The sequence below is a fragment of the Heterocephalus glaber genome, unplaced genomic scaffold (assembly GCF_053883595.1).
Source record: "Heterocephalus glaber isolate CG9 unplaced genomic scaffold, H.glaber_assembly_v1.0 deba00001760, whole genome shotgun sequence".
Lineage (NCBI taxonomy): Eukaryota > Metazoa > Chordata > Mammalia > Rodentia > Bathyergidae > Heterocephalus > Heterocephalus glaber.
This window is the reverse complement of record NW_028258457.1, coordinates 6718225-6733444: the sequence shown is the minus strand read 5'-3', so window position 1 is coordinate 6733444 and position 15220 is coordinate 6718225. Positions and strand designations below refer to the sequence as shown.

Sequence of the window (15220 nt, the reverse complement as noted above, 5' to 3'; positions counted from 1 at the left end):
GCTATCCACAGAAGAACTTGGCTGGTTGCTAATGGCTCCCATTGATTGGCTGTCTCTACTGATTGGGCACATTCAGGGCAAACTTAATTTTCAATTAGGTCAGATGGAACCCAGTCCCACCACTTCTTGGGCCAAGGTTTTTCTCTGGTGAACTCGGGTTGTTTCTTTTGCACCTTAACAGATTTGGATTTTGCTCTGCCCCACATTGGAGCTTAGGAAACCACATACCACTCTCCAGCAGGTCTCATCCATCACGTTGAGCCTATTCTCTGTTCCACGATCCCTGGGGAAACATAAAGCCAAACGTTCTTTATAACAAATTGCAGCTTCCTTACAAAGGGCCCTTATTGGTCTTTTAGCATGGTCAGAGCGCTGACCTTTGAGGACCCAGTTCCAGGAAAAAGTCTTTATACATCAGATTTCCTGGCTCTCGGAAGACAGCCTGAAGAGAACCAAACCACATGTGGATCAAGTTCTCTGTCTGATGCTGAGAAGGCACATGGCACTCTCAGCTTCTTATGCACCTGCTAGCACCGTGCAGGACTGAACTCCACGCCAGGGGCCTGCCAAGCTCCAAGCATGTTTATTGGACCCACCAGGGAGCTTCAGAAGGGCCAGGAATGAGCCCCCTGGCCTGACCACTGCCACACGGGACCTGACACACACACACACACACACCCCCATGCAGACCTCTGGGGGCAGCCTCTTCCGGAAGCATTTCTGAGCTGGTTGCCCTGGTGACAGAATAAACAGTACTGAAGTGGCCTGACGTCTGCTTTCCATCTGAGACTATATTCTCCTGCAGCCACAGGAACCTCAGGTGGCTTTCTAGCTGGTCAGTCCACGTGGAATCCACTGAGGCTCTGTCAGGCCCGGTGGTAGCTGCTGCTTCCTGCAAGGCTTATCTGGCCTGGCTGTGCTTTCTGGCCTTTTCTGGCCCTTCTTTCTTGCTCATTGCCTGTTCCTCTTTGTAGAGTCAGCTTCTGACAGCAGCCTTTAGCTCCGTCCCCTTCCCTAGGCCAGCCTGGCTTGTCCCCATAGTCCTCCCCAAGGCCACACCTGATAGCCTCAAGAGCTGTGTTTGTGGAGCGAGCAATTCTTGATGTCCAATCACACTGTTCACCATTTTGCCCTTCACACAGAGAATGGATTAGATGTGATATCCCCATCTTGTACTGGGTAACAGGGACTCCAGTACCTCCAGAGCTCAGCTGTTTGCCCTGAGGTACAAGTGGCTCCCAGGAGAGGAATCGGTGGTCCCTGCATCTGTCTGGCCAGCAGGACTGACAGCCTGTCCCATGGTGTGTGGTCAGCTCAGGCTGGACTGCATGTGAGGGCTCCCGCTGTTATGGATCTGCTTCATGTATTCCTGGTGTCAAAGAAATAAGTGGAAAAGGCCGGGGATTTAGCTCAGTGGTTTCGCCGCCTGCTATGCAAGCGCAAGGACCCACGTTCGATCCCCGGTACCAAAAAAAAAAAAAAAATAAGTGGAAGGGAACTCTTGGGTCCTCTTTCTCCTCTGCTTCCTGGTGTGATCATGACTATGCCCCAAACAGGCGCCGAAGACCCTGTGTTCTGGGATGCCTCCTAGAGTCCTAACCCTCACAGTAGAAGCCACGTTTGGGGTTCTCTTCAACATCTTCCTCACATGTCCCATCTCAGTAGCTGCTGAGCCATGGCCACAGGGCTCCGGGCCAGCCCACCCTGTGTGCATCCCAGGCACTGCTGTAGAGGGCCCTTGTGAACCCACTGCCTTGAGCCAGAGGGTCTATGGGAAACGGAAAGGGTGGTGGGGCTTATGTCAGCCTTGTTGGGGTCAGAGTGATAGAAGGGAGCCCCAGACCTTTTCCTGCCTTGGAGGTGGCACAGGCCACCAGACAGCAAATTCAGCCTTCTGAAAGAGAAGCACCACTCCAGCAGAGTGGGAGGCAGGGGGACCAGCTGGTGGGAGGGGCGCAGGCAGCATCTGGGCAGCCATGGAGGTCTCCAGGTGAGGCAGTGTGGCTAGAGGCGGCAGGCAGGATGGCTTAGATTCCATCTTCCTGCTTTTTTCTTCTGGTGCTGACGAATCGCTGGCAGCAGTTTCCTCCCGGGAGATTCTGGCAGCACCTGGAAGGTTCCCAAGGAGGTGAGCCTTCTGTGTTGTCTGCCCAGGACTGAGAGACATGCCACCTCCCATGAGCTGAAAGAGCTTGGAAGAGGTAGGACACAGATTTGAGGGTCTCCTGAGGTCAGGCCCAGGAGCATCTGGGGTCTTGTCTGGCCAGATACCTTTTCTTGGAGTCATTAAAGGGGATAAGTGGAGTACATGAACTATCAGTGCTGCAGATCCTTGCCAAGCGTCTTTTGTGCCTAGGACTCTGGGTGTTGGGGATCAGAACTGTCAGAGAAGGAGATAAGATACCAGATGGATGTGCAAGGTCATTTCCACCTCTGCTAGGACAAAACTGTGTGGGTGGCAGCCACAGCCTGCAAACCCTGAAGGACAGTGTCTCGCCCCTTGGAGGCCAGGAGGGAAAGCCCCCCAGGGAACAGGGGAAGCACACCGAGAGAAGACAGAGCCAACATGTTCAGAAAACAGGAGGGAGACCAGCGTGGTGAGCAGAAGCAATGCAGGAAGCCACCGAGGGCTCTCTCCCAGTGGGGATCAGACACACGGGGCTGCTGTGAGCAGCAGACCATTGGCAGGGACAGCTGGATGTACCACACTGGCCACAGTGGGTGGAGTTGGGGCCAGGAGGATGTGTGCAGGGGCTGAAGCTGAGATGGGAGTACAGAGGAAGATGGAATCCATAATGGGGAAGCACTCCTATCCCCCAGGTTGTGCCAGAGCCATGTACACACCTTGAGAGCCTGGGCTGGAGCCCAGCAGCCTAGCTTGAGACTGGCCACCCTGCTCGAGAGCAAGGATCCAGAGCACACTACAGAGCAGAAACCAACAGAACTGATGGAGAGACAGTCGTTTCAGCATGACAGCTGCCACGAGCACCCCCACTGTCAGTAATTGATAGCAGATGGTAAGCAGAGGACTTGAGCAACACGCAAACCGGCCTCCCAGACAGCCACTGCCACCAGCAGCCACAGCAGGATGCACGTCCTCTCAGGCACACATCTCCAAACAAGGTGGGTTCTCCAGCCACAGTAAATAAGTTAGAAGTCACGAACCAGGAAATTCACACACATTGCCAGCTAGTCACAGGTCATGATGCTGGTGGAAATACCCTTGCAGGAGCTGAGGAATGGCTGCAGCTTCAGGACCAGCAGTGCTGGAGCCCTGGCCCATGTGGATGTGGATGTGACTGTGTGTGATTTCTACCACAAGGCAAGACACAGCTTTCACTGACTCCCCACAGCTGCAGTGTTGGGGGCCAAGTCCCTTGGTTGAACAAACTCTAGGGGAGCCCCCAGTGTGGGGAGTACCTGGCACAGATCACAGGGTCACACAGTCAGAGGAAAGAAGCCTGGAGCCATGGGACCGGATGTGGGGTGAGGGTGTGCTGGGCCCGCTGTCAGGGACAGGTGGGAGGACAGGTGAGGCTGGGCCTGAGGGGAGGCTGTGAGATGAGCTGGCCCAGAGGGGACCTGCATGGAGCACTGGGAGACCAGAGCTAGCTGCAGGGATGGGATGAGGAAGAGGTGGCCTGTGTCACTTCCCAGAGCTGCAGGGGCTGGGTGGGGTGACCGGGTCTCCAGGACACCAAGGGCAGGTGTCAGGGTGGCAGTCACTTCCTCCCTTTGCTCCTCTCACCTTTGCCGGTATGCTTCTGAGCAGTTTGTGGGCCCCACACCCCATGATGTCACCTGGGGAAAGAGATGACCCCAAGAGAGCCAAAGCCAGTGAGATAGGCATGTGTTAGCAGGTTTGACTCTGGGCTCTGGCCTCTGGCCTCTGGCCTCAGGCCTCAGAGCACTGCAGGAGTGTGTGTCTCAGCAGGCGTCGTGGTGCATGTCTATCATTCCAGCATTCCAGGAGACTGAGACAGGAAGATCACAAGTTCAAGCAATTTACAAAGACCCTGTCTCAAAGTTTTAAAAACTGAAAAATCCCTGGGGATGTAGCTCAGGGCAAAGGCCCTGGGTTCAGTCTCCAGTGCTGCAAAATAAATAGTCTCTCAGCCCCCACACTAAGTCCTGAGCTCGGGACCTTCTTTGTTATTATAGTTACTGTTGTTTTTGAGACAAGGTCTCACTGTATGGTTCAGGCTGGCATCAAACTCACAATGGTCCCCTTGCCTCAGCCTCCAAGTGCCGGGACTGCAGGTGTGTGTCACCATGCCTGGGATGGGACCCTCTTAACCTGTTTTAAGGGTTCTTAACCCGGGTCCTTCACCTGCCTGCTCCAAGGACTCACTTCTAGACCCTGGCTTCATGGCCTTGTGCCCCCAGCGTGGAAACCCAACCCACACAGCCAGGGGTCTGACATCCTGGAAGAAGCTGGCTTGGAGCCTGGCCAAGCAGAGCTTTGCTGCCCTGTGTCAGGCCCCAGGCTGAGGCTGAGCCTGCTTCATCTCCCTGAGTGGCCCCACCTGTCTCTGCCAGGGAAACGCAGCCACATCCCCACATTTCAAGTAGGGAACCTAAACTCGGGCAAGGTAAGGGTCCCTTGTAAGGAAGCGACAGAATCCACTGGCGAAAGCTCCACGTGCCCTGGGGGATGGGCAGAATGGGGCACCCTGCACTCCGCCCTCGAGCCTCACCCTCTGCTCCGTGCCCGCTAGAAGCCAGCCCATTGGACACAAGACTTCATTTCCTTTAGATTCTGGCGCTCCCATGGTGACCCTAGCCCAGCAAGCCCCTTGGTGTTAAGAGGACCTTGTGTTTCCCTGGCACTTTAGTGACCTCTGAACCTCCTGTTGCCCAGATTCACATGTGAGATAGTGGTTCCTATTGCTCGTCTCACAGCCATGGTCCCCTAAGCCATTTCCTGAGGGCTCTTGGAACTTGAACCCCAAGCAGAAAGCCCAGGTCTGGTTTCCCAGAGTAAACCTGGCTTTCAACTCCCATGAGGGCAGGAGAGTCCAGGCTGGGGTCCTTTCCAGCTGTCTTTGAGTTAGCTGTGTGACTCTCGGCAGGTCTCTTCCTGCCCCGGCCTCTCATGGCTGCACACTCCTGCCCACAGCCTGCTTTTATACAGCCAATGAGCTAAGACAGTGTTTACATTTTTAGAGGATTATGAGAAAAGGAAAGACTATGGCAAAAACCAAATGTGGCCCGCCAAGCCAGAATGCATTGTCTGGCCCTTTATGGGAAAAACATGCCAGCAGCCCCAGCTTGGGAACATCTCCTGGCTGCCATCATCTTCGCTTTTTATTGCAGTTGCAACTTTCACAAACTCCCTACAGTTCAGTGAGGCAGGTGGTCCTCCTGTGGCTGGGATTGACCTCCAAGAGCTGCTCCAAAATGAGGAACTTGGCTCCTGTGCTCGCTGTCAGTGGAGAGCGCCAGAAGTCCTTCTGCCAAGCTGGCTGTGGAAGGGGACTGGGGGAGGGGTGCCCTGCTTCTAAATTTAATTGCTAGTTCTTCACATCTTCAAACTCTACAGGCTGGAATGCAGGGTGTGGTGGTGCACACCTATAACCCCAGCACCAGGGAGCCTGAGGCAGGAAGATTGCTGTGAGTTCAAGGCCAACCTGAACCGCATAGTGAGATCCTGTCCCAAAACAAAACAGTACAAAACACTACAGGCTGGAGGTAGTTCTGGGCCCTCTTCCCTGAGCTTGTGATTGTTCTGGGGTCTGTAGGATCATTGTGCAGGATTTGAAGCTTGTGTTCTGGCTGCTTTGCAGTGGACTTTGGCCCCGAGTATCAAAGCTCTCACTTGCTCTGGAAATCAGCCCTGTGTGAAACAGGAGTCTGCCCTGCCAGGGCTGGCGGGGGTGCGCCTCCGATGTGCTGTCAGGCGACTGTTTTGAACCGTGGCGCTCTGGGCAGGGTGGTATGGCCAGGTGGAGGTGCACCAGCCTTGCATGGTGTTTGCGTGTCGGGGTGGCACGCCATCAGCTTGACCCAAGAGGCTGCAAGGAGGGAGTGTCCTGGGCACACGGCTGGGGAAGCTGGCAGGAAGGTTCCTCAAGGTAATAGCTGAGCTGTGGGTGCAGCACTGCTGGGGAAGCAGGTGGAGCATCCACCTCAGCCTTGAGTCTTAGGCTCCACCTGCTCCAGAGCCAGGGCTGTGGGTTCTGGGTACTCAGGACACCCCTCACCACCTGCTTGCTCTCATTTCAGAGGTCAGCGGGAGGCTCCAGCCCCGAAGCAGGAGAAGGTAAGAGTCTCTGAAGCCCTTGGTCAATCTGGAGGGTAAGACTGCCAGGAGCCTGATATTTCTCCTCTTCCTCTCACTCTGTGCTGTAGATTCCGACCGAGAAGATGGAAATGTCTGTCCTCCTGTTAAACGAGAAAGAACGTCCTCTTTAACCCAGCTCCCACCTTCACAGTCAGGTAACTGCATGTGTGCCCTGGAGCTTGCTGTGCGGCTGCCCACTGGCTCCTGCCCAGGTCTGCTTAGAATCAGGAATGAGAACAGATGTGGTGGTGCATGCCGGTAATCCCAGCACTTGGGAAGCCGAGGCAGGAGAGTTCAAGGCCAGCCTGTACTACACAGTGAGACCCTGTCTCAAAAAACAAAAAAGTGTTGGTGTGGTAAAGTGTGGTGTGCTGAGAAAAAGTGAAAAGTCTTCCCCCCAGAATGAAGGAAAAGGCGGAGAGCCTTTCAGGGACAGGCCATGAATTAAGCTCTCTCCAAGGCTGCTGGCTGTTGCTGAGGTTTAAAGGTGGAGGGGGTGGAGTGTTCCTGGATCCTACAGCTGCTTTCCCTCCCACCCGTCCTCCCATTGCTCGAGGTGCCTTTGTGCGACCTGGTGGCATGGGCGTGAAAGACAGCAGGCCAGTGTGAGGCTGGCAGAAGCTGGTGCGGGAGAGGCAGCTTCCCAGGGCAGAGAGAGAAGTCGAGGCCACTTAGTGGGAGGCTCAGAGAGCTGGCCCTCCGCCTCCATCCGTGAGGCATCCCTGCAGGTTCGAGGTCACTGCAGCCACCAGGCCATGCCCTCTCCCCACTGTGGCTTGGTCCACACTGGCACTGTCTCATGGTCCCTGTCTCAGCTGTCTGGCTCCAGCTTGGAGGTTCACGTGCCCTACAGTTCCCCCTTGGGAAGTCCATTCCTAGGAAGTTCCTATAAAGCCTTTACAGCTGTGAACCCTGAGGCTGTCATAAGGGGGAACCTCATAAACATAGTTTCTACACACAAAGGGGCGCACACATTACAGGACTGGACTGGGTACAAAGTCATCCCTTTCCAATCGTCTCTCTGGCATGTTGAATTTCATGCCTGTAGCCCTTTGATTTGATTTGGGGCATTGCTGCATCCCTGCCCACAGCCACATGTGGTCCCAGTGGAGAGCTGCCCAATGGTTTGCAGTCCAGGTGGCAGGGATGTCCTCTTTTTGAAGGATCTGTGGCTAGTGGGACAGGCCCACATCCCTGTGGAATGAGCGGCTTGCACCTCCTGATGGTTGGTTTTGCCCCTTCGTCCTCAGTGTCTCAAACTGCATTTACTTTCTGCGTGAGAAGCCCCATGGTAGGTGTTGGCACCTACGAAATACACAGTTCTCAGTTGTCAGAGTTGGGGACAGAAGTGACACTCGTATCTGGGAAACGCTGCTTTCGCACTGCCCTCACTGCCTTTTCCTCCCAGTGCTCAGTTGGTTCTTTGGCAAGTTCTGGATTGTTGGAAGTTTCCTGTTGTGAAGAAAGCTCATAAGCAGGTGGGTGCAGGCATTAGGCTGTCAAGAAGGAAGGCTGGGGGTTTAGCTCAGTGGTACCATGCCTGACTGGCAAGCGCAAGGTCCTGAGTTCAATTCCTGATACAAAAAAAGGAGTAGAGGTTGAGGGGGCCTCTGACAAGACACAGGGACCTCTGTGTGTTCTGCTTCCCTGCTGGCTGGCATCTCCAGGCCCAGGATGCCAAGACATGGCCGGGCATGAGCCGAGAGGTGGAGCCAGCTGCCAGGCTGATGGAGGCTGTCAGCCTGTAAACCCTTGTTCTCCCTGTAAAGAGGTTTTTGTCATGAGGGTCTAGTGCTGTCTCCTCATGCTGTCCCCTCCTGTGGCAGGACTCGAAACTGCTGAGAGAGGTGTCCTGTGCATGGCCACCCCACCTACTCGGGCTTTTTCTTCTTGTCCCTTCCCCTCTACCTCCTTGCTCACGTATCAGTGCACAGTGCCATCAGCCTCTCAGACCTGGCGTCCCTCGAGCTGTCCCCAGACGCTTCCCTGGTGCACTGCAGTGGGTGTTGCCCCATGAGAGCTTCAGTAGGAGTGGGTGATGGCAGTCAGGACTCATTGTCAGTTCCCAGGTGTGTGGGGTTTTCCCCACCTTCAGCTTTAGATTTGGAGTCCAGTGTGAGTGCTTCCAGTGTCTGTTTCTCCATGCAAGGCCTCATTGTAGGGAGTTTGACATCCATTTAAACAAATTTTTTTGCAAAGATGCACTATTTTTCAAATTTCACACAAGTCATATATTCATATTGTTAAGAAAGAAAAAAAATCAGAATCAAAAATGTAAAAGAATCCCCTGCCCGCTTCCTGCTCACTCTCGCATCCCAAAGGTAGCTGCTGGGAAGCATGATGATTTTTCCAAACCCTTTTCTGTGTGTTCAGTTTTCACATCAGTATCACCCCGATCTGTTCAGGTAAACGTATCTCACAGAACTTTAAAACATTGAGGAAAATAGCTCAATCTCTTCTGAAGATTCAGGGCCTGCCTTTTTTGGTGTTTCTTTACAGAACCAACTCCAAGATTTCCTAAAGTTTCTCCCACATGGCTGAAATTCCCCATATAATATTATTTAATGAGGGAGTTTAACAGCCTGCCTCCTGTAACCCAGCCTGCCTCATATAAATTCACTGCTGACTTCAAAAGCGCCCTGAGATAAGTCATCCGCCATGATGGCGATGCCAGGGCCAGAGCCGAGGTGCATTTCATAACTTCAAGGATTGATTTGATGGCACTGTTTCCAACAGTGGAATTTGTTTTGGCTCAAGAAGCGAACTGTGAGGAGCTGACTCCCGACCTCATCCTGCGAAGGGGCTGGGGTTCCCGGGACAGCAGGTCGGCCCCGGGCAGTCTGGTTCTGCTGCAGGTTGTCAGTTGTGGAAGCTGAGGGGCTCGGTCCCATGGGCAGGTGGTCGGGCTGTGGTGTATTAGTCAGTCTCGTGCTCACCTCAAGCTAACGGAGCCCCGTCCTGCTCTCCCGGCCTGTGTCCCCCTCCAGCATTAGGAGCAGGGCGGCCATCCCAGGGCTCGGACACAGCCTCGGTTTAAAGTCTGCAGTCCTTCATTGAACCTGTGAGTACACGGAGATGTCAGGCCACCCGAAAAGCGAGCTTCACGTCCTTCCTTGCCCGCCCACCTCTCCTGCTTTAGCTTGAATTTTGAAAATCTTCAGTACTTACAGAAGACTCATAAAGTGCTTCCGTGTCCCTCTTTCTTGGAGACCCCTTTCCGCCCCCCTCCCCTCAGGGTCCACCTCTCCCTCATAGCAGAGGGACACAAGGGTGTCTCGCCTTCGGTCTGCAACGGTTCCTCTGCCTGTGCCTTCTGTGACTGTTAACGCTGCAGCACGGTGTCTGGCGGATGAACGTCCTTTGGGTTGTCTTTCCATCATTCCCGGGGGACCAGACCCAGGGAATGCATCTTGGGATGTCTCTGGTGTGTACTTCGCGTTTGCTGCTCCTCCTGACAGGGTAAATGACAGTCCCTGGTTAGTGTGGCCAGTCGCTTTGTGCATAATTCAGCAGTCATGCCAATTGTGTGCACTCGCTCCCTGCTTCTCCCCGGTAATCAGTACTCTGAAGCGATTATGGGCGACTCCGGGGAATCTGGTCGCCCCCTTGGTCCGCATCCAGCGTTGTCTTCTCTCTGAAGGACTCATGACCCTGATGTGCACATGGGAACTCCGCCTGCCTTGATGAATGGCGCTGTGCTGGAAGGACGAGCCCTCTCCCATCCCTTGACTTGTGCAGTGTGGCTGTGCGGGCTCCTGCCTTAATTGGTGGGCTGTAATCTGGTAGGGTTTTTATTTTAATCCTCGTGTTGGCCCAGGTCTGGCCAAGCAGGGCCCCTGTCAGGCTGGTCTCTATGTCCCTGGGGCAGGTCCTTATCATTCTTTCAAGTGTTTCCTTCACTTTCTCTCCTGGCAAGGGGTCCCAAACTTTTTCCCTGTCCTAGCCCTGGAATCCGTGTCGTTCCTTAGATGGGCATTGGTTCTTTGTCACAGTGACCGCTCCCTGGAACCGAAGGTGGTTGCTCGATGCCTTGGCTGTGTCCCTGCTCCCGGCGTCTCAGTGGCAGAGCTGGGAACATGCACACATCTCTACCTGTGTGAGCTGCCCCTCTGCCTGCCTGTCCATGCATATAGATTCCCCAGGCCACATGGAGCTTCCTGTCCAGTACTGACAGGTTGGTTTTATCCCGGGCCCCTGGTGTGTTAATTCCCCTCCCTGGCCCCCAGCACCTTCTGCCCCTGCTGCCCTGGCCTTGCATAGGCCGCAGCTCGAGCCAGGCCTCCTGCTCTCGGGTGCTTTTCAAAGTCTGGTTTGGGCCAGGCTTATCCCAGGGCCTGCTCCTGATTGAATCAGGAGCTCTCTTCTTCACGCTTGCTTCCCACTGGGCACCGGCTTCTCTGGGGAGCCTGTGTCCCGGGTGCTAAGGTATGGCGGGTACAAAGGTCTGGCCCATGGCAGGGCTGGTGTGGCACCCTGCATATGCTTCCCAAAAGGCGTTTATGTGAGGATCGAGACCAGACCACGTGAAGAGGCCAGCAACTGTCCTGGGTCCCCTTCTTGTGCCCAGCTGCTGTCATAAGTGCCTCACACCTCATGTGTCTGTCGGTTCTCTGCAGCACTTGCTCGGTGTGGGTCTCCGGTGCTTCTGCAGAGGGGGCCAGGCCGAGGCTTGGCCATGGTAGTGTTGGCTCTGCATGGAGCAGGCTGCCAAAGGGTGTTCTGTAGCCAAGACCTACGCATTCTACAGCCAGCTCTCAGAGCTGCCGAAAAATTATCCTAATTGTAAATTTGACCTCAGCTTTTAAAAATGCATCTCAGTTGCCAGTCGCCTTCTGTATGACCCTGTGCTTTGGAAGGAAGCAAAACTCCACACTTGCCTCCTGCAGAGAACCGCCTGGCGGCGCCTCTTCACTGTATGCTGAGGTAGTGGGTTCTCCGTGGTGGTTTGTGTGACTGGTGTGTCATACCAGACACATTTTAGTGTGAAGTCAAGTGACTGAGTATAGTCACAGAGTTGTCTAATCATTACTATTGATTTTAGAACTTTTCTGTCGCACCAAAAAGAAGCCCTGTCCCCTCCCAGACCCTGGCACCCACGAGCCTACTTCCTGTGTCTGGATTTGCCTGTTCTGGACGTTTCCTATCCATGGCTCATACAGCGTGCAGCTTTTTGGCATATCTTTCCATTTATTCAAGTCTTTTTTTTCCAACTGTTTTATATTATAGCTTTCTTCTGTTGAATTTTCCCCCAAGTATCTTATTCCTCTCGGGGCTGCTGTAAGTGGAATTGTTTTCTTTATTTCACTTCAGAGTGCTCACCGCTAGCATATAGAAAGATGGTTGGTTTTTGTGTCTTGGTCTAGTGTCCTGTGGCCTGACAAGGGTTGACTCTTAACACAAAAGGGGGGTTGCCTGTGGTGCCCTGTCCTCCGTTGTCCCTGCGCTTTCCTCAGGATGAGACCCGGCCTTTTATGATGCTCCTTCCTGTCGTGGATGGGATTAGACCACCACCCCCACCACAGACAAGAGTCACAAGGCACACAAATTCAGGGGTCCCTGGACAGGCTCCTGAGGTAGCCCTAAGCCCTGTATACTCGTCGTCCTCTTGCTCCTTGCTGTCAAGAGCCCCCTTGAAGGTGGCCAGCAGTGTTGTCCCCAAGGAAGAGGGCCTGCAAAGCTGTGTGGGCACACCTGGAAAGAGCAGGCTTCTGCTGCCTTGTCTTCTCCTGTCTCCAGGGATGGTGGCGGGCAGACCCCCAGACCTTTGCTCTGCGGCTTCCTGACACTCCAGGGCCTCTGCAGATCTGGTTTAATGTGAAAGCGTTTCTCCTGGTTCTTTAGGCCCAGGATCCTGCCTGGTACCCTCCCTGCTCGGCTGCCCCACCCAAGACAGGCCTGTCTTTTACACGGTATTTCATCTGTGTTTGCAGAGGAAAAGAGCAGCGGGTTCCGGTTGAAGCCACCAACACTGATCCATGGCCAGGCACCCAGCGCAGGTAGGTGACCCCCTCTGAAGACCTTCCCATACCTTCCCAGTACGGAGCCCCGGAAAGCCGTTTGTAGAGAGCTTGCTAGACCAGGGAGCCAGGGCCTCAGACCACAGCAGGAGGAGCGGCCTAGTTGTGGAAGTGATGGCATGCCATGGCTGATTCTCTGTATCTCCGGGGGCTGCTGCCGGGTGCCAGACCAGGAGCCAGGGGCTGGCAGGGAGGCCTGCAAGGGCAGACACCACTCACTCAGTCTTTGCCCCAGCTGCGTTTGGCAGAGGGCCATTCCTCATGTGGGTTTTGAGGAGTCAGAAATCTCTGGGAGTCTCCAAGAATTCCTTTCTTCTCCCCTGCATTTCCACCTGACGTGAGCCCAGCCCCAGGAGAACAGCTGTCGCTGCGTCCAAACATTAGGCCAGGATTTTTGCATCCAGCTGTACAGAAAGGGGCTCAGGACTTTGTAGAAAGCTCCTCCCTCCCTGTGCAGTCTAGCCCACGGAGACAAAAACAGGTCACTGGGTTGGTTCCCTTGGAGGCACCTGGGTGGGCCGGGTGCTGGGCTCCCACAAGAACCTGGGCCCAGAACCACCAACTTCCATCCCAGGTCTGCCAAGCCAGAAGCCCAAGGAGCAGCAGCGCAGCGTGCTTCGCCCGGCCGTGCTGCAGGCCCCCCAGCCCAAGGCACTGGCACAGACCGGTAAGAGATGTGGGCACAGCAGGGAGCATGAGGGATGGCAAGTGGCTCAAAGTGCGGTGGAGGGTGGTGGGCCTCAGTCGGCCCCACTCCAGCAGCGTGACCCTGGGTGGAATGTGTGTGTCCATCCCTGTCTTAAAAGCTGGCCGCCTCCGGTGGACATGTAGACTTGGCCCCATGGGTTTGCAGATTTGGAACTCAGCCTGGCTGCTGTGCTGGTCATCTGAGAGACTAAGGGGCTTTTTCTCCTTCCTTTCTCTCTCTTTTTTTTTTCTTTTTTTCTTTTTTTGTGGTATTAGGGGTTGAGCCCAGGGTCTTCACTCTGAGCTACATCCCTATGCCTTTTTTGTTTATTTTGGGACAGGGTCTCACTGTGCTGCCCAGACAGGGCTTGAATCCCTAACCCTCCTGCCTCCCGCTCCCTGGTGGTGGGATGACAGGCACACATCAGGACACCCCACCTGAGGCCCCAAGGGTCATTTTGCTGAGACGTGCGTTCGTCGTACTTGCCAGCTGTTGAGCCCTAACTCCTAAACTACGTTCCCTGCATGCCCACAGGGAGTGGCTTCCAGCTAATCCTAGTTTTCTTAACACGAATCAGCTTTTTCCCTCTTGGTCTCGAGCTCAGAACTTTATCAGAAGCGACTCAGCCTTCAGCACAGGGGAACTGATTAATAGTTTTGAAGAGTTTTTTAATTACATGGAAAATTATTTTAATCTAATGCTAAACAGTTAAAGCCAGGTTTTAAAATGTGTGTCTTTGTTTTTGTTTTGTTTTTTTTATTTTGCTGTGCCAGACAGGTGCTCACCACAGTGCCTTAGCCCCAGCCCATCCTCCACTGCAAAGGAAAAAAAACACATACAGTGCTTTATTATTAAAACTGGTTTCACAAAGCTCATGAAGAGGTATCCCCACCTGCAATTTCAGCTGGTTAGGGCCAGGGATTTAGCTCAGTGGTTCTGCTGCCTGCCTCGCAAGCTCAAGGTCCCGAGTTTGATCCCGGGTACCAAAAAAAAAAAGAAAAGAAAACAATTTCAGCTGCTTGGAAGGCTGAGGCAGGAGTCACAAGGTCCAAGCCAGATTGGACAATTTAGTGAGACCTTGTCTGAAATTTTTTTTTTTTGTTTTGTTTTTTTTTTGGTGCTAGGGATCGAACTCAGGACCTTGTGCTTGCTAGGTGGTGTGAAATTTTTAATAAATTTAAAAAGTGGTAGAAATGCAGCTCACTGGTAAAGCACTTGCCAGTACTCCACTTCTCCAGTACTGGAAAACAAAAAAAAATAAAAGAGTTGTTGCCCGGTATTTTTCCTTTCTCTTTTTGTTTTGTTTTCTTTTCTTTTGTTTATTTTTTTGTTAAATTAGCACTAATACCGCATGCTGAAAAGTCACACAGTTCTTTTTTGGAATAAACATAAGGTATCCTCACTCCTGTGAGGCGTTTGTTTTCTGTTTTTGTTTCTTACCTAAGAACATGTGGCTTTTTGAGGGGCTGAGGCCTGGCCGGACACTCTCCTTCCTCCCACAGTCCCCAGCAGCGGCACCAACGGCGTCAGTATCCCAACAGACTGCACGGGGGTCGCGACATTATCATCACCAGAAAACCCTGCTCGGCGAAGTCCCTCTGAGGCTGCTGGCGAGCCGCTCACCCTTGAGGTCGGTGGTGCAGGACAGGAGCTGGAGGGCGGTGCTCTCAGGGTCTCACGAGTCACAGCCATTGGCTGTGCCGAGCAGCTGCACTGGGTCCTGTGTGAAAAGCTTTCTGCATTTGCTTGGTGGTCTCAGTGACCACCGATGACCATATACTGGTGGTCATAGTCTGTTTTACCCAGGCTGGGTCCACAAAAAAGGTGCAGAAGCTGAATGTGCAGATGGTGACAACAATACTAGCTCTGGTAAGGGCTCTGGCTGCTCTCATGGCCAGACAGGAAGCCAGAGGGTAGTGAAGGGACAATCTTGATCTTTCTGACAACTTGGCTCAAAGAACTCCCAGTCCTGTGAGAACCGTCACTCCTTCCCAGGTCATGTCCCACACTGGGTCAAGGCTTCCAGCACATGGAGGTCAGGGCTTCATTCCCCTGGAGGACAAACTGCATCTGGGTCACCAGCCCTCCAGGGTGGTCCTTCTGTAGGTCAGAAAGGATAATGCCACAGGAAAGCCCTGCCAAGCCCATGTGTCTGCCTACACAGTCCCATTCTTCCTTCTGCCCACCTTGAAACCCTAAGTCCTGGGAGTGACCATCATAGGGGGTGCCTCA

The 15220-nt window shown here is 53.7% G+C and overlaps 1 protein-coding gene across 9 annotated transcripts in view; it reads left to right on the top strand.

The window, feature by feature from the left end:
• Ranbp3 (RAN binding protein 3) overlaps nucleotides 1-15220 on the top strand; it is a 53186-nt gene that overhangs the window by 26170 nt on the left and 11796 nt on the right. For 5 of the 9 annotated variants that reach the window (XM_087201332.1, XM_087201335.1, XM_087201333.1 and 2 more), the window contains 5 exons: nucleotides 6226-6262; nucleotides 6352-6438; nucleotides 12214-12279; nucleotides 12875-12967; nucleotides 14452-14618. In XM_087201332.1, the coding sequence (XP_087057458.1) occupies nucleotides 6226-6262; nucleotides 6352-6438; nucleotides 12214-12279; nucleotides 12875-12967; nucleotides 14452-14618 (450 nt within the window). The remainder of the gene's footprint in view (nucleotides 1-6225; nucleotides 6263-6351; nucleotides 6439-12213; nucleotides 12280-12874; nucleotides 12968-14451; nucleotides 14619-15220) is intronic. The other 4 variants (XM_021245154.2, XM_004865668.4, XM_021245153.2 and 1 more) reach the window with 1 other exon arrangement.